The sequence below is a fragment of the Vidua chalybeata genome, chromosome 2, assembly GCF_026979565.1.
Source record: "Vidua chalybeata isolate OUT-0048 chromosome 2, bVidCha1 merged haplotype, whole genome shotgun sequence".
NCBI lineage: Eukaryota > Metazoa > Chordata > Aves > Passeriformes > Viduidae > Vidua > Vidua chalybeata.
Window position 1 is genome coordinate 74,069,565 of NC_071531.1, and position 20,787 is coordinate 74,090,351.

Below are 20,787 nucleotides of genomic sequence, written 5' to 3' on the forward strand. Positions count from 1 at the left end.
AAGTCACTCTCATAAGGTATTTGGGGCTTTTCTATATCTGTATCTAACAAGAAAAAGATGGGTTCTGTTATTTAGTTTAAATAAAAATAATAATAATACAGTGAAGTTATCTCACAACCAACAGACGCTCTGAACTTCCACCTCTTAGAACCCTAACAGCTTTTCCATTCTCCTCGTCACCTTTCTGAGCTTCTGATGATTCCCGTGCTGCTCCATCTATGGTAGTGGAGACAGTGCTTCACCAGAGGCCTTAGATGCTAAAGGGTATAAGGAAGCAGGTTATGCAAAAAGTATCTATTTCCAGCACAGGAATGTGGCCTGTAACTATCCCATGACAGGGAGCTCAGCTCAAATAGAAAGTGTAAGCCCAAGCATATCAAAGCACCAGGAGCACTGCATCCTGAGATAGCAGTGGGAAACCGGGGCAGTGGGGGCGGGGAGGAAGGGGACAGAATGAACAAGCACTTTAGTCTAAAAGAGGAAAGGAAACACTCAGGCAGGTCCTGAAATTTTATAAGGGAGTCTGGAAGGCACCTCACAGCGTTAGACTGAAAGACACAGCATATAAAATATCAGAAAAAAAGGTCACAGAGAAAACTAATTTAAAAAAAATAGCTACAGTGAATGTCCATTAATTCTCCAAGATAGAAGAGCAAATACCACTAAAGCTCCTGGTTTAGCCTCAGATTCTTAAGAGATCTCAGAGCTGAACAGCCTTACTTTCAGTATGCAAAGGCAACCAGCACTCTACAGCTCTTTCACAAAGAGAACTTATCTCAGTACACATTGACAGGAATTACATATTTTGAGGTGATCACATTTTTAAAAATCTATTCCTATATGTAGCCCTCCTGCAAAACTAAAATGAGGCAAAACAAAACTTGCATAGTCAAGTGCAAAAGTGTTTTGAAGGTCACATCCTTGAATGAGTTATGAACATTCAGGCTGTACATGTATCATAGGAACACTGATCTTCATCCCAGTTCTCCCACTCTACGGACAGAGAATTGCAGCTTCCCATTTGCAGAAAATGGGAATCGTACTGCCTATGTTGTTCTCAGCATTTGATATGATCTTTCACATTTGAAGCCTAGAGAGCTCAGCTCTGATCAGAACAGGATGTTAGAACAATAATTAATAACTTTCACTTTCTCCATATACTCTTGCTCATGTGTGTGCAAGAACACAAGTCCAGGTGAACACCACCATGAAAAATGGGACTATTTAAGGAAATGATTCAAAGTTAGAGGTTCCTTCCTTTATGGAAGAACCTAATCATGTAACACTTGAGGATACAGGTCCTGCAAGGAAGAAGGCCAGGAACAATACTCTGAATGTCAAGCCAGTCAACTCCTGTCTCCTTGAAATCCAACATGGTCCTTGCATTTACCACAGAGCTTTTTTGCAATGCATAGCGAAATTCCTCACATAGTCATGTTCCTACTAATCACATTCCTTGGATTTTAGCTGTAATTACAGTGGGACCTGCATCATGAACACAAGCTGTTATTTAACACAAAGTGTCCTGAAAACATATAGGGTCTAAAACTGGGCAGCCAGAAATGAAAAGCTTTCTGAACTTCACTGTGTCCAACTCCCATGCATTATAATGGATAAACTGCAACTCTTCACCTTCCCTCAACCAGGTGCTCCAAAAAATCAAGTCCTAAAATTTTATGAAGCACGTCAGTATCATCACAGTTATGTCACTGCAGGCTGTCTTCGGAGCAGTGTTTGAACAGAACGCATTAATTGCAATTGAACAATGAGGAAAAAGCAAAATAGGTGCTCCTTGGCTGTACAGTGCAGCACACTCCCCGTGAAGACAATGGGATGGCATGATAGGAAACTGGAAAAGTGGCTTCACACTGAGTCCACATAAGGCAATCAACTAGTCATGCACCTTAATCCCATTGTTCCCCTAACCTTCAAGGAATCAGAGTCACAGCCAAGCAAAGCTCAACCACTCATTTAGTACACCCATTCCTCCAAAAGCAGTATCAACATATACAGACATCTGCTCAGCAGGAAGCTGTATCCCAGTTCCAGCTCTGCCAGATGCTTCATGCCACAGCCAGGAAACAGAAGAGATGGCCTGTAACTGCTTCCCAAGAGACCAGCAGAGGAGGGAAAAAAAAAAAAAAAAAAAAAAAAAGAGTAACTCACAGTTCTGTGGGAAACATTTCATGTCTGCCACACCTCACAATAATTGCAGAAATACCTACTCACTGTCCAGGGCTGTGCTCTCCATCTAAGTAGTTTGCATAATACATGTTCCTAAAAGCCTCCATGGCTGGAGGCTCTGCACCTTTCTCAAGCAGCCTGTGCCAAGGCTGTCTTTTCCCTGGTGTCACAGCAGCCATGGCAAGCTCCCTTTTCTTTTAGCTTCTTGTCAGTGCTAAAATTTGGCAGCCTCAGCATTATTTTCTTTCCTACTTAGTACGTAAACCCAGTATAGCTTATTCTTACTACTATATTTGCTTTTAACACCTTGTCATGTGAAAACAAAATTGTAGTGTTTGTACAAAGTCTATTTGTAATCCATTACAGTCCTCTCTGAAACACACACAGTTATTTTTGGGCCACGTAAGTCCAAAGGAATTCAGTCTCCTGGGCCTCTTCCTGCATCAGCACCTCTGCTGACACTGCAAATAGGTACCAGGCAGCAAGACTGCATTTCTCCTCCACAGTGAGTCTCTACTCTCTAACTACTGGTTGGAATCTCATTTCTCACAGCCTACCAGAAAGTTATTAGCTGGCAACACCTTTCAGACCTTACCACCTGGGCTGGGTGCAAACAGTGATATGGACATGGAGAAACTGTGATAGATTATTACATACATGTCATCTGTCCTCCTGGAATTTTTTCCCTTGAACACTGTGGAAGGATGGGTTTAAGGGGAAGGTCAAAAGGCAAGCTGAATTGCTCTACAACTTGAAGAGTTTAAGAGCAATTCAGAGCACTATCTGCAAGGTTCTGTGCGTGCAATCTTCTCTTGGGCAGGGATGACTCAAAGAGGCTTTTTCAACCACCATTAATTTAGCATTGCTCATAATCAGCATTACTTCCACATCTATTTTATCACAGCAGTCTCCTACTTCAATACATGGCCAACAAGATCACATGGGATACAGCTGAAGCAAGCTTTTAACACAACAATCTTACCACAAAATATATTAAAATAGAAGGTTTGTTTATCCCGTAGGACCTCATCTAAATGCTCACCAGACTGCATGAGCAAGGGGTGGGGAGAGGGGGAAGAGACTGAGAGAGAGATTCCCTCATGGAGAGACCACCCATTCACTATTCCCTTTCACAGCTGCTCTTGTGCAGAGGTTCCTTAGGTTTATTTCACGATGACAAAATTTTGGGTTTACTTCAATTTTTTTTTTCCAAATGACAGATAGATGATATTTATGTTTTTAGCTACAGCTTCTTACAAAATGATGTAATAAAAATCTCCTCAACTGTCATTTATATCATGTAACAATGAAAATTAAGTTCCACATTCAGAAACTCTACCAACCATTGCTGAAAAAAAAAACCCCACATTGACTCAAAGGATGGGATATCATGGCAATTGTAACTGAGATGGATCAAAGCTGCTTGTCTTTTATGGTCTTCATTTGTAAAGGACCGAACATAACCAGATTACTGGGATTGCAGTACAGCTCAGTGTAGAAGGACATTAATTTTCTTTGCCTGGAAAAGGCTCATAGCATTTTTTAATGTAATTACACCAAAGAGCAAGTCAACTCTAGGGCTAAAAGGGAGCAAACATGAGGAGAAAAATGGGAATAAACCTTCAGTGGGACTTGAACTTGGGAAAACAATCTCAGCATGTTCAGAATGAGCAACACCACTTTTACCTCCTCTGATGAAAGTTCACACTGCTCAGTTCTATGAAAGCATTTGAAACAGGAGGGAGGAAGGGAATCACAGCAGGATTGAGAGGGAATGTGTATTGCCTCTGATGAATGGCACAATGCCCAGGCAGCTGTTGCACAAATGCCAAAAGTGGGACCTTTGTTGCTTCAGCTGGATCCCTCTTGAAGTTTTGAATTACAGGCAGATACCTCACGTTATGGGATTCTGCTGCAGCACGGCAATGCAGAGACTGCTTGCTACACATGTCTTTTCCATTCTGAAACTGAAACCCTAATGGGAAACCAGCCTCTCCAAAAGCCTCACAGAGCAGCTAAAAAGTATATTTCAGCACTTTTACACCAGACCTTGCAGAAATTAACATTATCCTGAATCTTTGTGCATCTTTCAAATGCAAAAGGCTGAATGCAGACAGACACATTTTAAAATCAAAACCTGAAAAAAGCAAAGGTGTGCACAGTAACGAAAGGCAAATGAATTCTTTAAAATTCTGTGAACAACTTGGCAGGTGGTTGCTGCATTTTAAATATCAGACATGTTATTTTCCACATAGTAGGTAAGAAAATGAATCATAGAATCACAGAATATTGCAAGTTGGAAGGAACCCATAAGGATCAGCAAGTCCAACACTCTGCTCCTCACACGACTGCCTCTACAGTGACTGAAACTACACGCTTATGACTAAGAGCTTTGACCAGACACTCCTTAGTTCTGATAGGTCTGAGGCTGTGACCACTTCCCTGGGGAGCCTGTTCCTGTGACTGACCACCTTCTCAATGAAGAACCTGTTCCTAATGTCCAAGCTGAACTTCCCCCAATGTAGCTTAATTTCATTTCATTGCATTGCATTTCATTGCACTGTGTCCTGTCACTGGTGACCAGAAAGACCACCAGGATTGTCCCATCCCAGGTGGAGAATGTGGCACTTTCCCTTGCTAAATTTCATATGGTTGCTGACTCTCCAGCTGTCCAAATCTCTCTGTAAGGCTTCTCTGCCCTTGAGGGTGCCACAGCTTCTCCTCGTCAGCAAGCTTTCTCAAGGTACATTTGACTCCAGTGTCCAGATAATTTATGAAGACATTAAAGAGCACTGGCCCCAAAACTGAGTCATGGAGAACTCTGCTGGTGACTGACTGCCAGGCTGATGTAGCCCCATTTACTATAACCCCTTGAGTCCCACCTGACAGCCCTTTGCTCACTCCATGTCCTATGAACTTGTCTAGATGTGTGATGAACAGTTTATGCAGAAAGACACTGTGAGAGACAGTATCTAAAGCTTTGATAAAATTACAAAAAATAAAAACTTCCTTTGGTCAACTAGGTGAGTGACCTTGTCATAAAAGGAAGTTAAGTTGGTTAAGCAGGACTTTCCCCATGTGAACCCGTGCTGGTTATGAACAATGACTGCTTTGTCTCTCAATGCTTTAAGTAAATCAGACAACCAGATATATCTGCAAGTTAAGGTATATTTTCACCTCAAATGAAATTACTAAAAATTCCAAGTTATGACAACTTCTAAGATCCAAAAACTGCCGTGCTATTACAATACTTTTAATTAGATAGAGAAATTCAAGTATTCCAGGTTTGCTATTAAATAAAGTGTAGAATAGAACTGGGTGATATCACCTTTGACAGCAGCAGTATTTTCTAAGAAGCTACTGCTCTCTCTGCAGTTTAAACAACTAGTTCTGTTTCATCACCACCTGTGCTAGTTTTGGCTGGGGTACAGTTAATTTTCTTCACAGTAGCTGGTGTGGGGCTGGTATGAGATCTGTGCTGGAAACAGTGCTGATAACACAGAGTTTTTTGTTGTCTTTTTTTAATTGCTAAGCAGTGCTTGCACAGCATTAAGGCTCTTTCTGCTCCTCACCTCACCCCACCAGCAAGGAGGCTGTGGAAGCACAAGAAGTTGGGAGGGGACACAGCCAGGACAGTTGACCCCAACTGATGCAAGTAATCTCCCAGACGATAAGACCTGCCTGCCCGTGGGAAGTGGTGAATGATTCCTTGTTTTGCTTTGCTTGAGTGCTCAGATTTTGCTTTCCCTATTAAAGTGTCTTTATCTCAACTCATGAGTTTTCTGTCTTTTACATTTCCCATTCTCTTCACCATCCCACAGGGAGGAAGCTGCTGCATGGGACTTAGTTGATGGTTGGGGATAAACCCCAACACAACCTCACATGAAGTTGTAGGCTAACAAAGAAAAAAAAAAAAAAAAAAAAAAAAAAAAAGAAGAAGAAAAAATACCCTGGTTTCTTCCTAACTAAAAATACCCCAAACCTTGAAACACAGTGGTAAGTTCCATTTTTATACTTCAAAACAGTGACTAATAAATAAACTTCTATATATAATAGATTCTTTGCCCTAATGCTAATTTTAAATGCAAAGCATGTTTTTAGAAACATTATTCTTTAAGCCTTCAGCACAATTAATGTAGCCTTATATAACCATATAACACATTTTTACAGTTTTAACTCATTTCCAGATTTCAAACCACGTCCGATTTTACATAATCCTAAATTAAATATTACACCAGCTAATAAGTAGTTTTTGAGGTTTTAACATAATGCAAAACACATGGAAATTGAAATTCTTAATCAGTGGACCATTCATTATATGATGAGAAGCAGTAAAACCATTTTCCCATTTCCCACTCTCCCAGCCAAAATTAAAACCAGAGCTAACACCAAATCTATTTTTCCCCAGAGAATAACAACTAAATTAATGATGGAGGGAAAAAGATTAATCCGGATAAGTTCCATGTTATTTAACTTACCATAAAATTGGGAATTTAAAACCACATTACAAAAAAAAGGCATTTTTCTCAACAGGCTTTGGACTTTTGGATGTGTTTAATATAGCAGAATGATAAAGTTTGCTTTTCACTGTATCCTGAAAACAGGCAATTCTGCTGTGGATTTGTGGTTCTTCCATCTTTAAAAATTCTCAGTGAATTCAGAAAGTGCTTGAATTACATTAAAAAATATGGATCTTCAAGTAATAATTTATTTCAAAATTAATCTGAAAGCTGTGATGCCACTGCTCTCTAATTACTAAAAACATCTTTTGATGTGTAGCCAGATCTGAGTTTTTTATTGCTATAAGTGATAAAACCATGGACATCATCTTCTAGGCTTTCTTTAAGCAGCACAAATGAGAGGAAAAAAAAGTGAAGCTGCTCATTCTTCCTTCTTTACAGGTCACTCTACTATCGGTAACCCTCTTGCAACTGTCAAGCTTTTTGCAGTTCTTTTACTTGTTTTATCAGAGTTGGAATTAAATTTATCTTAGAAAATCCAGCACCGTTACACAAAAGCCTGTAAGTCCACACACCTCACTTATGTTACCTGAAGACTATATATTTCACAGTAGGTATTGCTGACCAGCAATTTTCTGGAAGGCTGGGAAAACAGAGTATCAGTGTATCAGTTTGTATCAACACCACTCTGTTCTGGCAGATAAATACAGATAAATATTTTAGGTTTACTTAAAAAAAATAAATAAAATTAAAAAATAAGAAAATACAGAGTGCTTAGAATTGGAAATATGATAAATAAAACCAGAGGATTGATGTGAAGCAAAAAAAAAAAAATTGTTAAGATACACCTATCACAACTTTAACTAGGTGACCTCAAATATTAAATGTCTGAGCTCTTATCAAAACTTTTTCACACAACTGGGACTTGGATTGTAAGCGTCATGCTGACCTGTAAAGAACTGCTAGCAAATAGCATCAGCTATTTATCTATAATTCCTCTCCCACTGCACTTTTTTTCCCATTTCAGTGTTGATGCTGAGTGAGAAGCAGCTGAAGGGGCACTGCTTGTGACTTGTCTTGTTAACACTGAATTTGCTCTCAGGGTCCTTATGTAAGGGAGTTATACAGGGGGTCAAGAAATGGCACAACAACACATCTGTACCTTCCATCCTTCCCTACACTTCCTCTTCTCCAGTTCCATTGCTTCCACTTGGGACACGAAACCCAGCCCCATATCAAAGTGCAACACAGCTGTAGGCTACTAATAGCTAACTAATGAGGATTGAGACCTAACGAGCCACAGCACTCACTGCACAGGGAAGAACTGCTGAGTGATGGCTCCTGTTTCTCAGTTTGTCACATTTGGGCTTGACATGGGCCATCTCTCAGTATCATTTCTTTGTGCTGTCACTGCCTGTCCAAGCTCTTTGGTTCAGTTACCTCTTCAGCCTGTTCTTAACAGCGGATATAACTTGTTGGGGAATTTTTAATTTTTTTTAAAGTCTTTTTCATAGTTTACTCATATTTTTCATCTGGTCTGTCCATCAGGAAAGCCAAGTACTTTGCTGGAAAAGCCAACCTGTTTGCAAGGGTGAGGACAAGAGAAGTGACTGTTTCTGTGCCAACAGCCTGTCAAGTTCTTTCCTTCCCTGCAGGCCTCACAAACCCCATGCCTCAGTGGACGGACAAGCTCTCCTACCAGAAGAGCTTTTCCACCCAGCTTATATCCTACCAGTCAACCAAAAGATAGTCTGGATTCCTACAGCACAAACAATGCCCACACACACACAGGAACCTGGTTTCCAAATAGGACATGGTCAAGCAGACGGTCTTGGGTTCAGCCTGATGCTGTAAGTGCTCACACCCAAGTAACAACCATCAGATGATACCACGGTGGTACTATGTATACATACAAGACCTAGTAATTTTGTACTTCTGAATATCTTTGTGCCAGAAATAATGATATCCCCACCCCCATTCATAGACAATGATTATAAATAATTATAGCAGGTTTAGCAGTGAGTCAGTTCAGATCCAACTGCTGGCTGTGTTCTTTCAATATGAAAGGTTAACAGCAACAGAGGTCTCACCAAATTTTAACAGATTGTTGGATTTTAACAGAGTTTGATCATGTAAGAACACTTTAAAATAAAGCATCTAAAACCAATACAATTTCTCCACAGAGCTACTCCCAGTTGCAGTGTTATGATCTATGACTTGACAGCACTTCATCATCTTGTGCGAGGTTTTTCTTTTCTTTTTTTTAATACAGTAGCACAGTTTTATCTTTAACAATAGACTTAAGTAAAATTAAGTCATTCATTCTCTTAAATGGTGCTGCATCGTCAGCACCCTGTAATTATTTTAGTGTATGAATGCAATAGTTGAGAATAAAAGTCTTAAATTTATGCAATCTTACAGAACCTTTGGCATAAATCATATGCTCTCAGACATTTTGCATGATAATTTGGCCTGTACAAAGCCTGCCAGCTCTTGAAAATACCTTGTATTATAGACTACCCAGCAGAAGATCTGCTACATTTAATATACTCCTATCAGGCAGCACAATGCCTTTAAATTCAATATAAATTATCAGAATAATAAAATAAGTTCCAATTAAGTCCAAACTGCCAGCCAACCAGAGCAAAAAAATCTTACCTTAAAATAGTTCGTGCTTGTAGTTCTTATTACTGTGTCATTCTTGCATACAATTGCCTACCTGCTACAGGAGAGTGTACAATTACAACACGTTCCCCTCCACATCGAGCCGACTAACCTTCAGGCTTGTCTACTGAGAGCAAAAAACCTAAAGATCCTGAAATTCCCAAGGTGGTGTTTGTAAGGAGACCATGGCTTTCCATGCTTGGGGCTTCCATCAGCTACAGGCACCCCACCCTTTCAATGCATGAAGTTCCACTCTTAAGAGCTGAGGAATGGTGAAAAGCTTTCATCCAGCTCAGGCACCCAGCTGTGGGCAAAGAGGAAACTCATATGCTCCAAGCACAGATAATGCACAGCTTCCTACACTTGTGCTCCAACCACACTCTTGACATAAGCCACAGCCCTGCCACACTGCAGCTAAAACCTGGAGCAAATGAACTCTCTCAAACCAAGGCATTGTTTAACCCTGTTTAGGCCATTTTGTCCTCACCCCAGCACAGTGCTGTAGAAGGTCCTCACCAGTTTGCTGACTGACTACCACAGCAGTCCTTAGAAAGATTGAAAAGTCATAAAAAGACAGCAACTAATCAAGATAATGACCCTGATGAACGTGAAATACCTAGCACTTCTCAGATGTTCTATCGAGTTCTTGAAACTGGATAACAAATAGATGATTTGGGGCTTTTTGAGAGAAAGTGTCAAAAGAACTCTTCAGAAAAGCATAGAAACCTCACCTCCCAAGTGCAACAAGGATTGGCAGTGGTCCAAATAGAGAATACTGACTAATTTTTGAAATTTGACTGCTTTAAAGTTCTGAAATTCACACTTAGGGTTAATTTGCAAAACTGTCAATTATCCACAATCTTGTTACAAAATGTTTTAATGTTAAAAAAAGGGAAATATATTCAAGTCTTTATTTTGTAAGTGCAAAAGTTAAAAAATGTTGGCCCAAACATAGCTCTATTGATAGAGCTCATTAGTGCATCTATTTTGAATCAAAAGAAACTACAAAGAATGGTTTAGGGGATAAGACAAAAGACTAGAAATGAGACTAAATAAATTGTGCAATTGTCTTGGAGGGGAAGAAAACTTTAAATTCAATTTCAAAGTTACAACTAGCTTTTACTCAGTAACAGCTTGCAATTTTTTTCCTAGTTAAACTGGAAACTCCTTGTTCTTGATACAATAAATTTAATTTTCGATACTGGCTTTTGAGGTTGAAAACTTTAGAATTCGGGGGAGAGGGTAGGCTTTTGGGTGAGATTCAATCACTAAACCTTTAATAGAATCAATGACTCATGCAGGAAACAAAGGAAGAAACTAGTGTTACAATAATCCTACTTTGAGATTAAAACCTAGAAATAAAAATCTCCCTTAATACATGCAAGGATAAAGTGATACTATGTACCTTTAAAACAAGGTAGGAAAAGCACATTTCAACATATGCTTCTTTACCCAAATGGCACTGATCCATCATCATACCCTCATTTGGTTATTCCTGGAGATATACTAACACTTAAAATAAAGAAGGCACTAAAGTTCCTGAGAGTGACAGGAAACTCAGCAGAGTAAGAAATTTTAGACAGAGTTATTTACAGATATTTTCCTGTGAGAAAAGAATGGTAAGAATGTAGCTTGAACATTAACAAATCCACTAAAACATCAGTCTGCCTGGCAGAGTCAGCAGATTTGGAGGGGGATTCAGTGGAGCTGGAAATTAAAACTTTAGCTTGTAATCAGAAAAATCCTACTTTAGAAATTTGAACCAGCAGCTAGAAACATGTAATATAATATAGAGCTCTCCTAAAATGGTACCCAGCTAGAGGGACCTTATACTATGTGAAGCCTGTGACAATTAAGCTAAAAAAAAAAAAAAAAGTCAATGACACTGAAGCTCTTTATTATTCTGCAGGGACCTATTTGTGAGTGAGTGACATGGACAAAATCTACAAATCTGCATTTCCTTCCTTTTCTTTCTTTGGGAAAATTGCTGCAGATTGTGTGTGCAAGTCCTCCATTAGGATGCTCACAGAGCAGAAGTTTATCTGAAATAAGTTTCCAACTGAAACAATCTATTATATTCTAAAGATACACTCATGGAAAATGAATTAGATCAACTGAATTTTAAAACATCATTCAAAATGCTTATTCAGATTGTTTATGAAACAATTATGCAGCATGCTTAGGTAACAGTTGCTCATGTCTTATTCTCAAGTAGGAAGGCACTTGCAGTGTGGGGCTCTACAGGAGATCCAGCCCATAATCCTGCAAATACCCAAGAAGATCCCTATCTTTGGGGTTTTTCTTAATGTGATTCAAGCGTTTTCTGAATTCATTGAGAACTTTTAAAGATGGAAGAAGAGAAGCTCAGTACAACACAGGAAGCCCAGAACTAACTGCTTTCCTGTTGCTTTAGCATAGCACAAAAATGCAAGACCTGTTTCATTATTATTCTTCCAAGGCACCTCTACACGCCAAGGAACATCACTATGTAGCCCTGATCTTCTGGAGTATCAGCAGTTTTCCAGAGAACACTGACAAATACAGCACACCATACAGCCACTGCTATGTGGTTCAGCCAAGGAGCAGCCCACATGTAAGTCAGTTTAGGCTTCTGGGAGAAAAAAAAATATTTATTGAACAAGCAAATAAATAATGAAGATGAAGGAAGAGATTTGGGGATTATTAGGGAATATTTATTTGGCAGGAGAAAGCAAAGAGGACTTGATGAGACTTGTAAGAGATAAGTCTATTAAAAACATTGTTAGCAGAATGAGCCAATTAAGTCCATATCCCCAAAGCAAGTTGGCAATCAGTTTTCAACACCTGTTTTCAGAACAGGGCTTGCAGAGTTTAAACACATTGTTTAAAGTGATGTCCCCAGAACCTCTAGGTCAATAAACACAAGGTAAAAATGCACTTTCAGGACTGCTTACTGTGAGCATTAGCCATAGCAGATGTGATTTTCAACCAGCAGCATTCAACACCAGGTGGAGGAGAGCTGGGCATTCTGTCCTGCATGGAGCATATCAAAGCCACGTGGCCAACAAGTCGTAGACTGCTGAAGAGAGCAGGTCCCTCCTGACTAGTAAAAGTAAGAAATAGAAAGGTCCATCCAAGATAGTCATGAATCTATATTTATTTACAAAAAAAAAAAAAAAAAAAAAAAAAAAAAAAATAAAAAAAAAAAATCACATTTCCTGTAACTCAAAATGTGCTGAGCACTACTTATGTACTGGGACACTGGGACATAACACTTACAGCCCCTCAAGGCTTCCTAGAGGCTCATAAGGATTTCCAACTAGGATCTCCTTGACTTACAGGATCTAAAGAACGCATCAAAAGCAGTCATTTGAAGCATTTATTTCAGACTCTCTATTAGCAGGCACTCTCTAGCATAGGATATCCTTCCTGAATAATTAAAACATAGAAAGATCACATACAGTCCTCATCAGCGGAGAAATCCAAGAGCCTTGAGGTGGTTGAAAACGTTTTTAAGCTTTACACCATGGAGTTAAACTGCATCCAGCAAACACTCTTTCTCCCTAGGCCACTTGACAAGATCCTGCTTTCACTCTGAGCTACCAAAGTAAATGAGAATTTTGTGAAGCTGTATTTGCCACTGTCACTGTCTCCCCTTGACAAATTTGCAGATGATACAAAACCAAGAAGATTGGCTGATAAACCAGATGGTTATGCCACCATGCACATGGACCTTAACAGGCTGGAGATATGGGCTCACAGGAACCTCAAGAAAAGTGACAGAAGGAAATGCAAAGTCTTGTACCTGAAGAGGAATAACCCCATGCACCAGGATATGCTGGGGGCAGACAGACTAGAAAGTGTCCTAAGCTCATGCACCATACAGAGAACTGACACTGCAAAAGGAATTGCATCTACTATCTCTTTACAAAGGATTTAATGAAACAAACACGACAGAAAAAAAATAAAAATATCTAGAATTGTCAAAGTGTTGTGCAAATGCCCTTGACATTTTTTGAGAGGGAAGAATAGAAGATGACAAGTCCAGTCAGAAGTACTTTGCTTTAAACTGTCTTAGACTGCACAAAATAAGATTGTATTTGCACAACAGGATTCACAATATGCATCCAATGTAGAAATGAGGCAATACACAATGGCATGGTGCTTTCAGTGCTCAGCTGTGCAAATAGAAGCTTTGCATCAGTGAACACAGATGTCCCTCCCATGACTTCATCCTATACATCCAAGGTCACATGGTTTATTTTGGCACATAGATACACACACGAGGACTACATGTGAAGAACAAACCAGTTCGGACTTGAAGGCCTATTCTGTTCCCTGGAATAAATTTCTCCTCCCAGTGGTCCAGTAAGTTAAATCTACAGGCATTGCAGCCTGAGGAGAGTTAAGATCTCTATTAAAGAGAACCAGAGGGTAGCAAAGAAAACTGTAATTAACATCTATTTTAGGCCATTTTGTGAGAGCAAGATAGAACCATGCTAGGAGTAAGTTAGAACACCGAGCTGACACTCACGTCCAAATTAAAATGCCCTGACATGCCCAGCAGGAGTCCATCAGGGACTCTAATCATGGAGGACTGTAAGGAAAAGCAAGGGCACTATCAGAGTTTTTTTGCAAAGCCAAAGTAAATGCAAAATGGGTATCAGGCAGAAATGAACACAGTGAGAAGAAAGAAATTCACAAAAGCCATTGCTTCAAAATGCGCACAAACCTAAAAATCAGCTGAAATCCCCCCCTTCCCAACAGATATATAGATAAAGTATATTAGAATGAGCAGTGGTTTCATACCTGAAATCAATTTTTAGAATAAACCATCTAATATATGATACAACTGTGACAGTCAGTGAGTGACATGGCACTAAAACTGCCAAAAGGAATTAATACTTTGGCATCCAGCGTTAAATCAAATGCTGATAAGGTTAACTGCAGTGCAAAAGCATCTGAAAAGCAAAGCATGAGAACAAAAAGGCTTAACCACCTTCTGCCAGCAAGTCTGCAAACCTCATCCTTCAATATTTATGCATCTTATGTGTGTCTCTTACTGAGGAATTGACCCTTGCTGCAATCAAAGGTGTAAGTACTGCTTTGGCTCCAGACCATCTAACAATAGTACACATGCAAAGCACACAAATTACATTCCCCTTAGCACAGAAGGGGCTGTGCTGCTAATGGAAAACGTGGTATTTGGAGACAATGATGAAATTCTAACAGCTGCAGCAGATTGAAGGGTGGAGGGGGGAAAGAAAAAAGAAAGTGGATAGAGATGGGGGAAACTGAAGGACTAGAATCAAACTAACAGCTGGGTAAAAACAGCCTAAAAGAGAGGTATTTTTGGAGTTCCCAAATCCTTTTCATCCCTCTTATATTTTGCCAGTTACAGCAAACGAAGTAGTAGCTCATAAATAAACTAATCAGAATTGTTATCATCAACCCTGTGAGTTCATCATTCATCACATCATGAATCTTCTTTATATAAGCACACAAATACATTGATGATAAGCACTACAGAAAACACCTTAACAGAAAAATTAATGCAAAGAAAGCCAAGCATCTACCGGTGTCAAAATCTACACAAAGAGGTTTTGCAGCTACCTAACAGTTAAAAATTCTTGAATAAGAGTCATTAAAAGAAGATAAATGAGGGAAAAAAAAAATCCACTCTGTGTGGGAATGGTTGGTATCCAAAGGTCGGTGAGCCTACTTATTCACCTTTCTGTAGATGGTGATGATTTTGGAGTGGGACTACAGGTCTTAAAGTCCATGTATGTGTGCTGTCAGTGACTGCAGTGGGTGTGAAATTGCTAGGAACTATTAAGCCAGCAGCTACTTGCTTGCTAAACAGGTAGCTAAGCTAGGTGGCTTGCAGACACCTATGCATGTGTCTCTGGGAGTCAGACAACTAGTAGAATTGGATTCTAGAGACATCAGGGTGGTCTTGGCCACCTTTTGGACAGACTAAAATCCAGAAGTCACCCGGAAGATCTGCTAGTGGATGGACTCTACATCCAAGGCTAACAAGTGGAGGATCCACAGTGCAGGGGATGCAGGACTGGGGGGCTGTCTATGCTTGTCTGGAGTGACAGGGTCTCTACCAGAAACAGGAGGGGGCCTGCAGCCCTGGGGACTTGTATGTTCAGGTCATCGAGAAATCCCAGGCAAATGGCAATTTTCTCTTTTTCTGCCTCAGAAAAACGAAAACAAAAAACCAGCTCTCACCTTGACAAGGAGACAATTTAAATGCTCATGTCACCTACAAATTCCAGCATGTTCCTACTATGTCAGTTTGACAAACTATTTAAGTAACAGAGGAAACCATCATCTAGTGATGGGAGGGTAGGAATGAGTAGAAGATGGAGGAGTTAACTCCATGGCTACTTCCATGCAATCAGTATTCAGTACTAGGTAGCATCAGAGAAATTACCTCAATTCCATAGATGCAACAGTACACATACTCAGTGCTGGCAACTTCAGTTTGGCTGTACATTCTGAAATTGCAGGGTTGTTGTACTAGTAAACTTAAGAGGGTGGGAAGGGAGTGGAAATTCTGATTCTGACTGTGAAAAATAAGCTTGAAAGAGTGAGCTTTAATGGGAAATAAAACAAAGGCAAAATAGATTTAAAATCATGAGTGGCAGAGAGAAAGGACAAAGCTTTACCCTTTATCCCCTTATTTCCTATCTCTCTTTCCCTCACTTCATACAAACACCAATCTTTCTTACACCATACTGCTGGTGCATCTAAATTTCTAGCGTAGAGGAACAAATAATTTAAGTAAATGACATATATATATATTTTAAAAATCTTCTGAAGGCATTCTTCACATGGCTTAAAAGCAAAAAAGAGACTTGCTTGGGTTTTTTCCTCCATCCCTTATTTTCATGTTATACTTTTTACATGAGCAGTGGAGCAGACAAAGAAGGAGCAAAAAAAGCAAGCCAGAGGAGGCCATCCTTAAACACGTTACTGGTAATTATTTTGTGATTTTACGTTTACTTTCTACTGAATTGTTTCTTCTCATGCATGCAGATAGGCTAAGAAAAACAGGCTGCAACTAGAGTAGGAGCAGCCACATTTGTTCTTTGTTCTGAAGGGAGCAGGATTAGAATAATGCATGCATGTTTTTCACCACCACTCCTTTTTTTTTATTACCTTTAATTACATTTTCAGACTATGCTGCCCTGTCCTATATATATATATATTTATGCTACATGAACAGACACAACATCTCTTTGTGTTGCCCTACATCTTGGGCACTTGCACCCTCCTGATCAAACAATGAGCTGGCGGGAAAGGGAGCTGATCTTAACTTACTGAAGAAAAGAGTTCAGTGAGACATGAAGATGCACAGTAGGACTTTTTTCCCAATCTAAGGTTATCAAAACAAGGCCCCAAAGGAGACACTGTCTCACACAACACAGTTTTTTTCAGTGCTTGCTTGTGTTTTTGTGGGGCAATTTTTGTTTTCATCTTATTAATGCAAATTGTACACCAAAATGCTTTATGTCATTAGTCAGGCGGAGACAAAAGCAGGAGGCCCACGCAGAGGGTACCTCTCAGCTGAGCCTGGAAATGAGAAGGACACTCACTGGAATGAACAGACACAGATTTCAGCAGGGCAGAGGCAGCAGCTGTTGCACTGACAGTAATTAGATTGAGGACCAGAGGAAGGGATAGAGCCATGAAGGAACATGATGCCAAGGGACACACTCATTTCTGAATCAGCAGGTTGTTACACATTTTAAAGGTGGGAGATATAGAGTAATTCCCACAAGAATGACAGCATCTTACTTGTAGAGACAAAAACTTGTTCAAAAGCTTTTAAACAAGTAGTGGTGATGATTTATTATGTGAAACAAAAGCACAAAATGTTGATGTTACTATCTTTTACTCTTTTTTTCATGCCAACGCCATTTTTCTGCACATAGGCTACACAAAGTTACAATAGAAAAATACAATCCCTAGTAACTGGCTGCATGAGAAGAACTTCATTTTGTCAAGCTGAATATGTCAAGCCACATCCCATCCAGCAGATGGAAATACTAAAGCAGTGGCTGACATAACTACTGTACCATCATCACCAAGCAGTTCCAAGAACTAGGAGCACACTTCCCCATCCCTGAATATAACCTTTTCTATTAACTGCTGCCTTAGACAGCCAGCACCTCCTGGTAAAATGCTCTTTGAAGACTACTGACTATTTCTCTCCCTCTTTCTTCACCCCCAGCTCCTGAATTTTCCTGATGTAATAGACACTTCTCAAGACACCCAAGCAATACTCAGTTGACCACCATCTGGAAGGCAATCAGAAGCTCCCTCTAGCAAATGAATATGAATCACAATATGAATCCCACTCCTGTTCTGCAGCGGGATAGGAATGCACAGCTGTTACTACATCTCATTTCAGAGAGGCATCAGAAACTTGGCATTCATGACCACCCCAAGCACATTCTGAAACTCTGCCCTGCTCAGGTCCTCACTGGCAAGCAGCCAGGCCTTGGTGGTTGGGACCACTGTGTATGAAATGTATCAGATGGCATATTTCCTTTTGTCATTTCTGGGAACTGGATTAAGCATAAGAACTGCTGTGACACTTCATCTTGCTCCCACTGACCTCCTACCTCAAATGGAGATGGAGCATTAGTCTGTAGTCTTACAGAGATGTAGCCAACAGATAAAGCACAACCCAGCCTGCACTTGTAGCTCTCTGATGCAAGTGACACTGAGTTATGGAATATGTGATGACATTCCATAGCAGGCACATAAATGTAGTGCAGCATGTTCACTATAAAGAAACACCCCAAACTATAATTCCTTGCTGCCTCATCTTTCAAATCAAGGAGGTGTTTAGCACTTATGTGTTAATAAAAGTCTTGTGAGAAACTGCAATAACCCAGGTTATTAAAAACAAGACTACAAAAAACTCCAGGAAGACAAGAGTAGCAGGGTGAATAGCAAATAAGTTTTTAATTAGAAGTTACACCTTCAAATGGAGGTTTGTGGTTTCACAGGTCAAGTCAAAAACCATGGCATGTTGGCTGCAGGAGATTTTTGGCTTCTCTATTGCAACAGGGACTTCACAGATACCTACATCAGGTCACTCAGGGCTACTAATGCTTTGTGAGCCCACATCTAGGAAGGGAATGGTAATAAACACCTTTCTTTATGACACACTTCAGCTCTACCAGCAAAGCTTCAGTTCTTGCTGCATCTATGAATTAAAGCTCAGGTAGTCTACAGGAAAAAGTGATAAAAGAAAGAAGAAAATGGGGTATGAAGAGGAAAGAAAGGTTTAGGTGTTTTTTTCATTCTTAACTGTTTGACCACCACATTTGCACTGGCCTTTTGGTTTTATTATTACAAATAATTGCAATAATGTTTTGGCAGTTCCCTGCTCAGATGTAGTGAGCAAGAAGCTGATGCAGCATCTTTGCTGTGGACAAACATTGGGAAGTTTTGAGCTGATGAAAACAGCAATGTCCATGTACACTGCATGTTGGAGAAAAAGCCACACACTACAGAAATGATCCCTTTGGCCAGAGGCAGGGTTTACATAAGGAAGAGAAACACTACAGTTTCAATCAAAAGCTCAACAATTTCCCCAGCTGAAAGCTGGAGACTATTCTAACTAAAGACTTTTTCTGTTTCTGCAGCTACCCCTTAAGTTATTTCATCTCAACTGAGCCTGAGTTCAGTTCTGGTTAAAATACAAAAGAAAATTCATTTATGATACATACCTTGAAGACCTTAGTGTCAACAATTTAATTATTTTTTGTTTTGCTTTTTTTTTTTTTTGCTTTTTTTTTTAATGATGAAAGTCTCACAAGGGTGTGAAGCTCTGTATTTTGACAGGATTGGAATGCTGGACTGTAGCTGACACACATCAGAGCAACTGACTGCACCAAGCCACACCACATCACATAGTCTGAAGCTGCAGTCTCTATTACTGCCTCAAGGATCTCCACTTAGAGCTGTATTCTGCAGCACCGATCCAGCCTCACATGTTCCAACAGTTTCCAAGCCACAGCCTTTGCCTGTAATGGCCTTCAACGATGCTTACAGAAAGAAATCCAAGAAGCTAAAAGCAAGGCTAGAGCTCTAATGAGCACTAGTGACTGCATGGGCAGAGCAAACTGACCACAAAGCACTACTTAGGCATTACTGCCATCAGTAGGCCAATGAAGACTTGGGGTCATTTGTCTACACCTCAGTTTTGCCAATGCAGACATGCTGTCTGCCTCAATCCCACACTTAAATTGGCACAGACTGGAAATTCATACTGTATCATCACATCAGCAAAATTCAGCTTGGCACTGTATATCTTTCCACTTAAAGAACTGATTTGAACTACAGCTTCAACAGGAAACTTACTGATATACCTATACAAATAAAAAGGCTTACAGTATAATAAATAAGCTGCAGTACTGAGCTCCTGTATGGCTATTACTGCATATCCACAGTGCACTTACAACATTATGCTTTTTTCTCCCCAATTCTTACAGTTGTGATTTGTTTTCCATGATACTGAATGGCTCCTGTTCTCCAGCTTGCTGTTTGCAAAGCAGCTCCTGAAATGTAATTCACTTGGTTGACACAGCTTACTGACATTCCAACAAATTACTTGTTTGACAGTCTGCACAAGCCTCCTGTTTTTCATGTTCACCTGTGGAAATATCAAGTTGTTTTACCACAAAGACATTCCTTTTTACAATCTCATCTGTCCTGAGAAGTTCCAACTTTGAATTTTCTCCCAGGCTGCCTTATACAGTTGAACCATTAGCATCCTCCATTTTATTTTATCATCTACATAACCTTGAGTATTACCTATCTGCTTTAAAGTTACTTTATCTACCCTATGAACTTTAAAAATGTGAACTTTGAACATTCAAGAAAGCAAATGGTGAAGAATGCCAAGACTGCAATGTAATTGTGAAGAAAATCCAAGGAAACTACTATTAGTGACATGTAACATCTGCAACAAGATCTGAGCCATCCACAGAAAATCTTGCTAACACTCAGCCTCTCCTTTTCCCTATCTAGACATGGCAGTATTTAGAAGCTTGGTTAATGACTTTCAATTTTAAAAGAGCTGACGTTCAGTCAGTGCAGGGCCACTCTAAATAAAACCACTGGCAAAATAAACCAGCATGTGGTATGACAGCTGGCCATCAGCAGGGCCAGTGGGCAACAATCGAACCTTTTCAGCAGAAGTCAGGACTTTTCACGTCCCTGATAAATGGGTTAAAGATGTCCCCAGGCATTCTGCTTTTCCCATGTGTCTGATGGAATTTAGAAGCATCAGCTGCAGTTCACTGGTCCACCTTCAAATTCACCTGGTTGTTCATGGGGCAACTTTAGTTGTTGTATATTAATAACATTAATTGCCATTAATACTATATTGGCAGAAGTGAAGCAACAACTCCTACCCTACCTGCTGGCTACTTAAATTAATTTTTCCCGAGGTCTCTTCTTCCCACACACT

General features: G+C 39.8%; 1 protein-coding gene across 3 annotated transcripts in view; it reads right to left on the bottom strand.

Annotated features, from left to right (window-relative positions):
- The window catches only part of TSPAN9 (tetraspanin 9), a 168,470-nt gene that overhangs the window by 115,316 nt on the left and 32,367 nt on the right, over positions 1–20,787 (bottom strand). Inside the window, exon 2 of one of the 3 annotated variants that reach the window (XM_053935118.1) lies at positions 12,242–12,390. The exons of the other annotated variants lie outside the window; for them this stretch is intronic. Within the exon in view, the coding sequence (XP_053791093.1) occupies positions 12,242–12,326 (85 nt within the window). The 5' untranslated portion in view covers positions 12,327–12,390. The remainder of the gene's footprint in view (positions 1–12,241; positions 12,391–20,787) is intronic. 3 annotated transcript variants of the gene reach the window in all.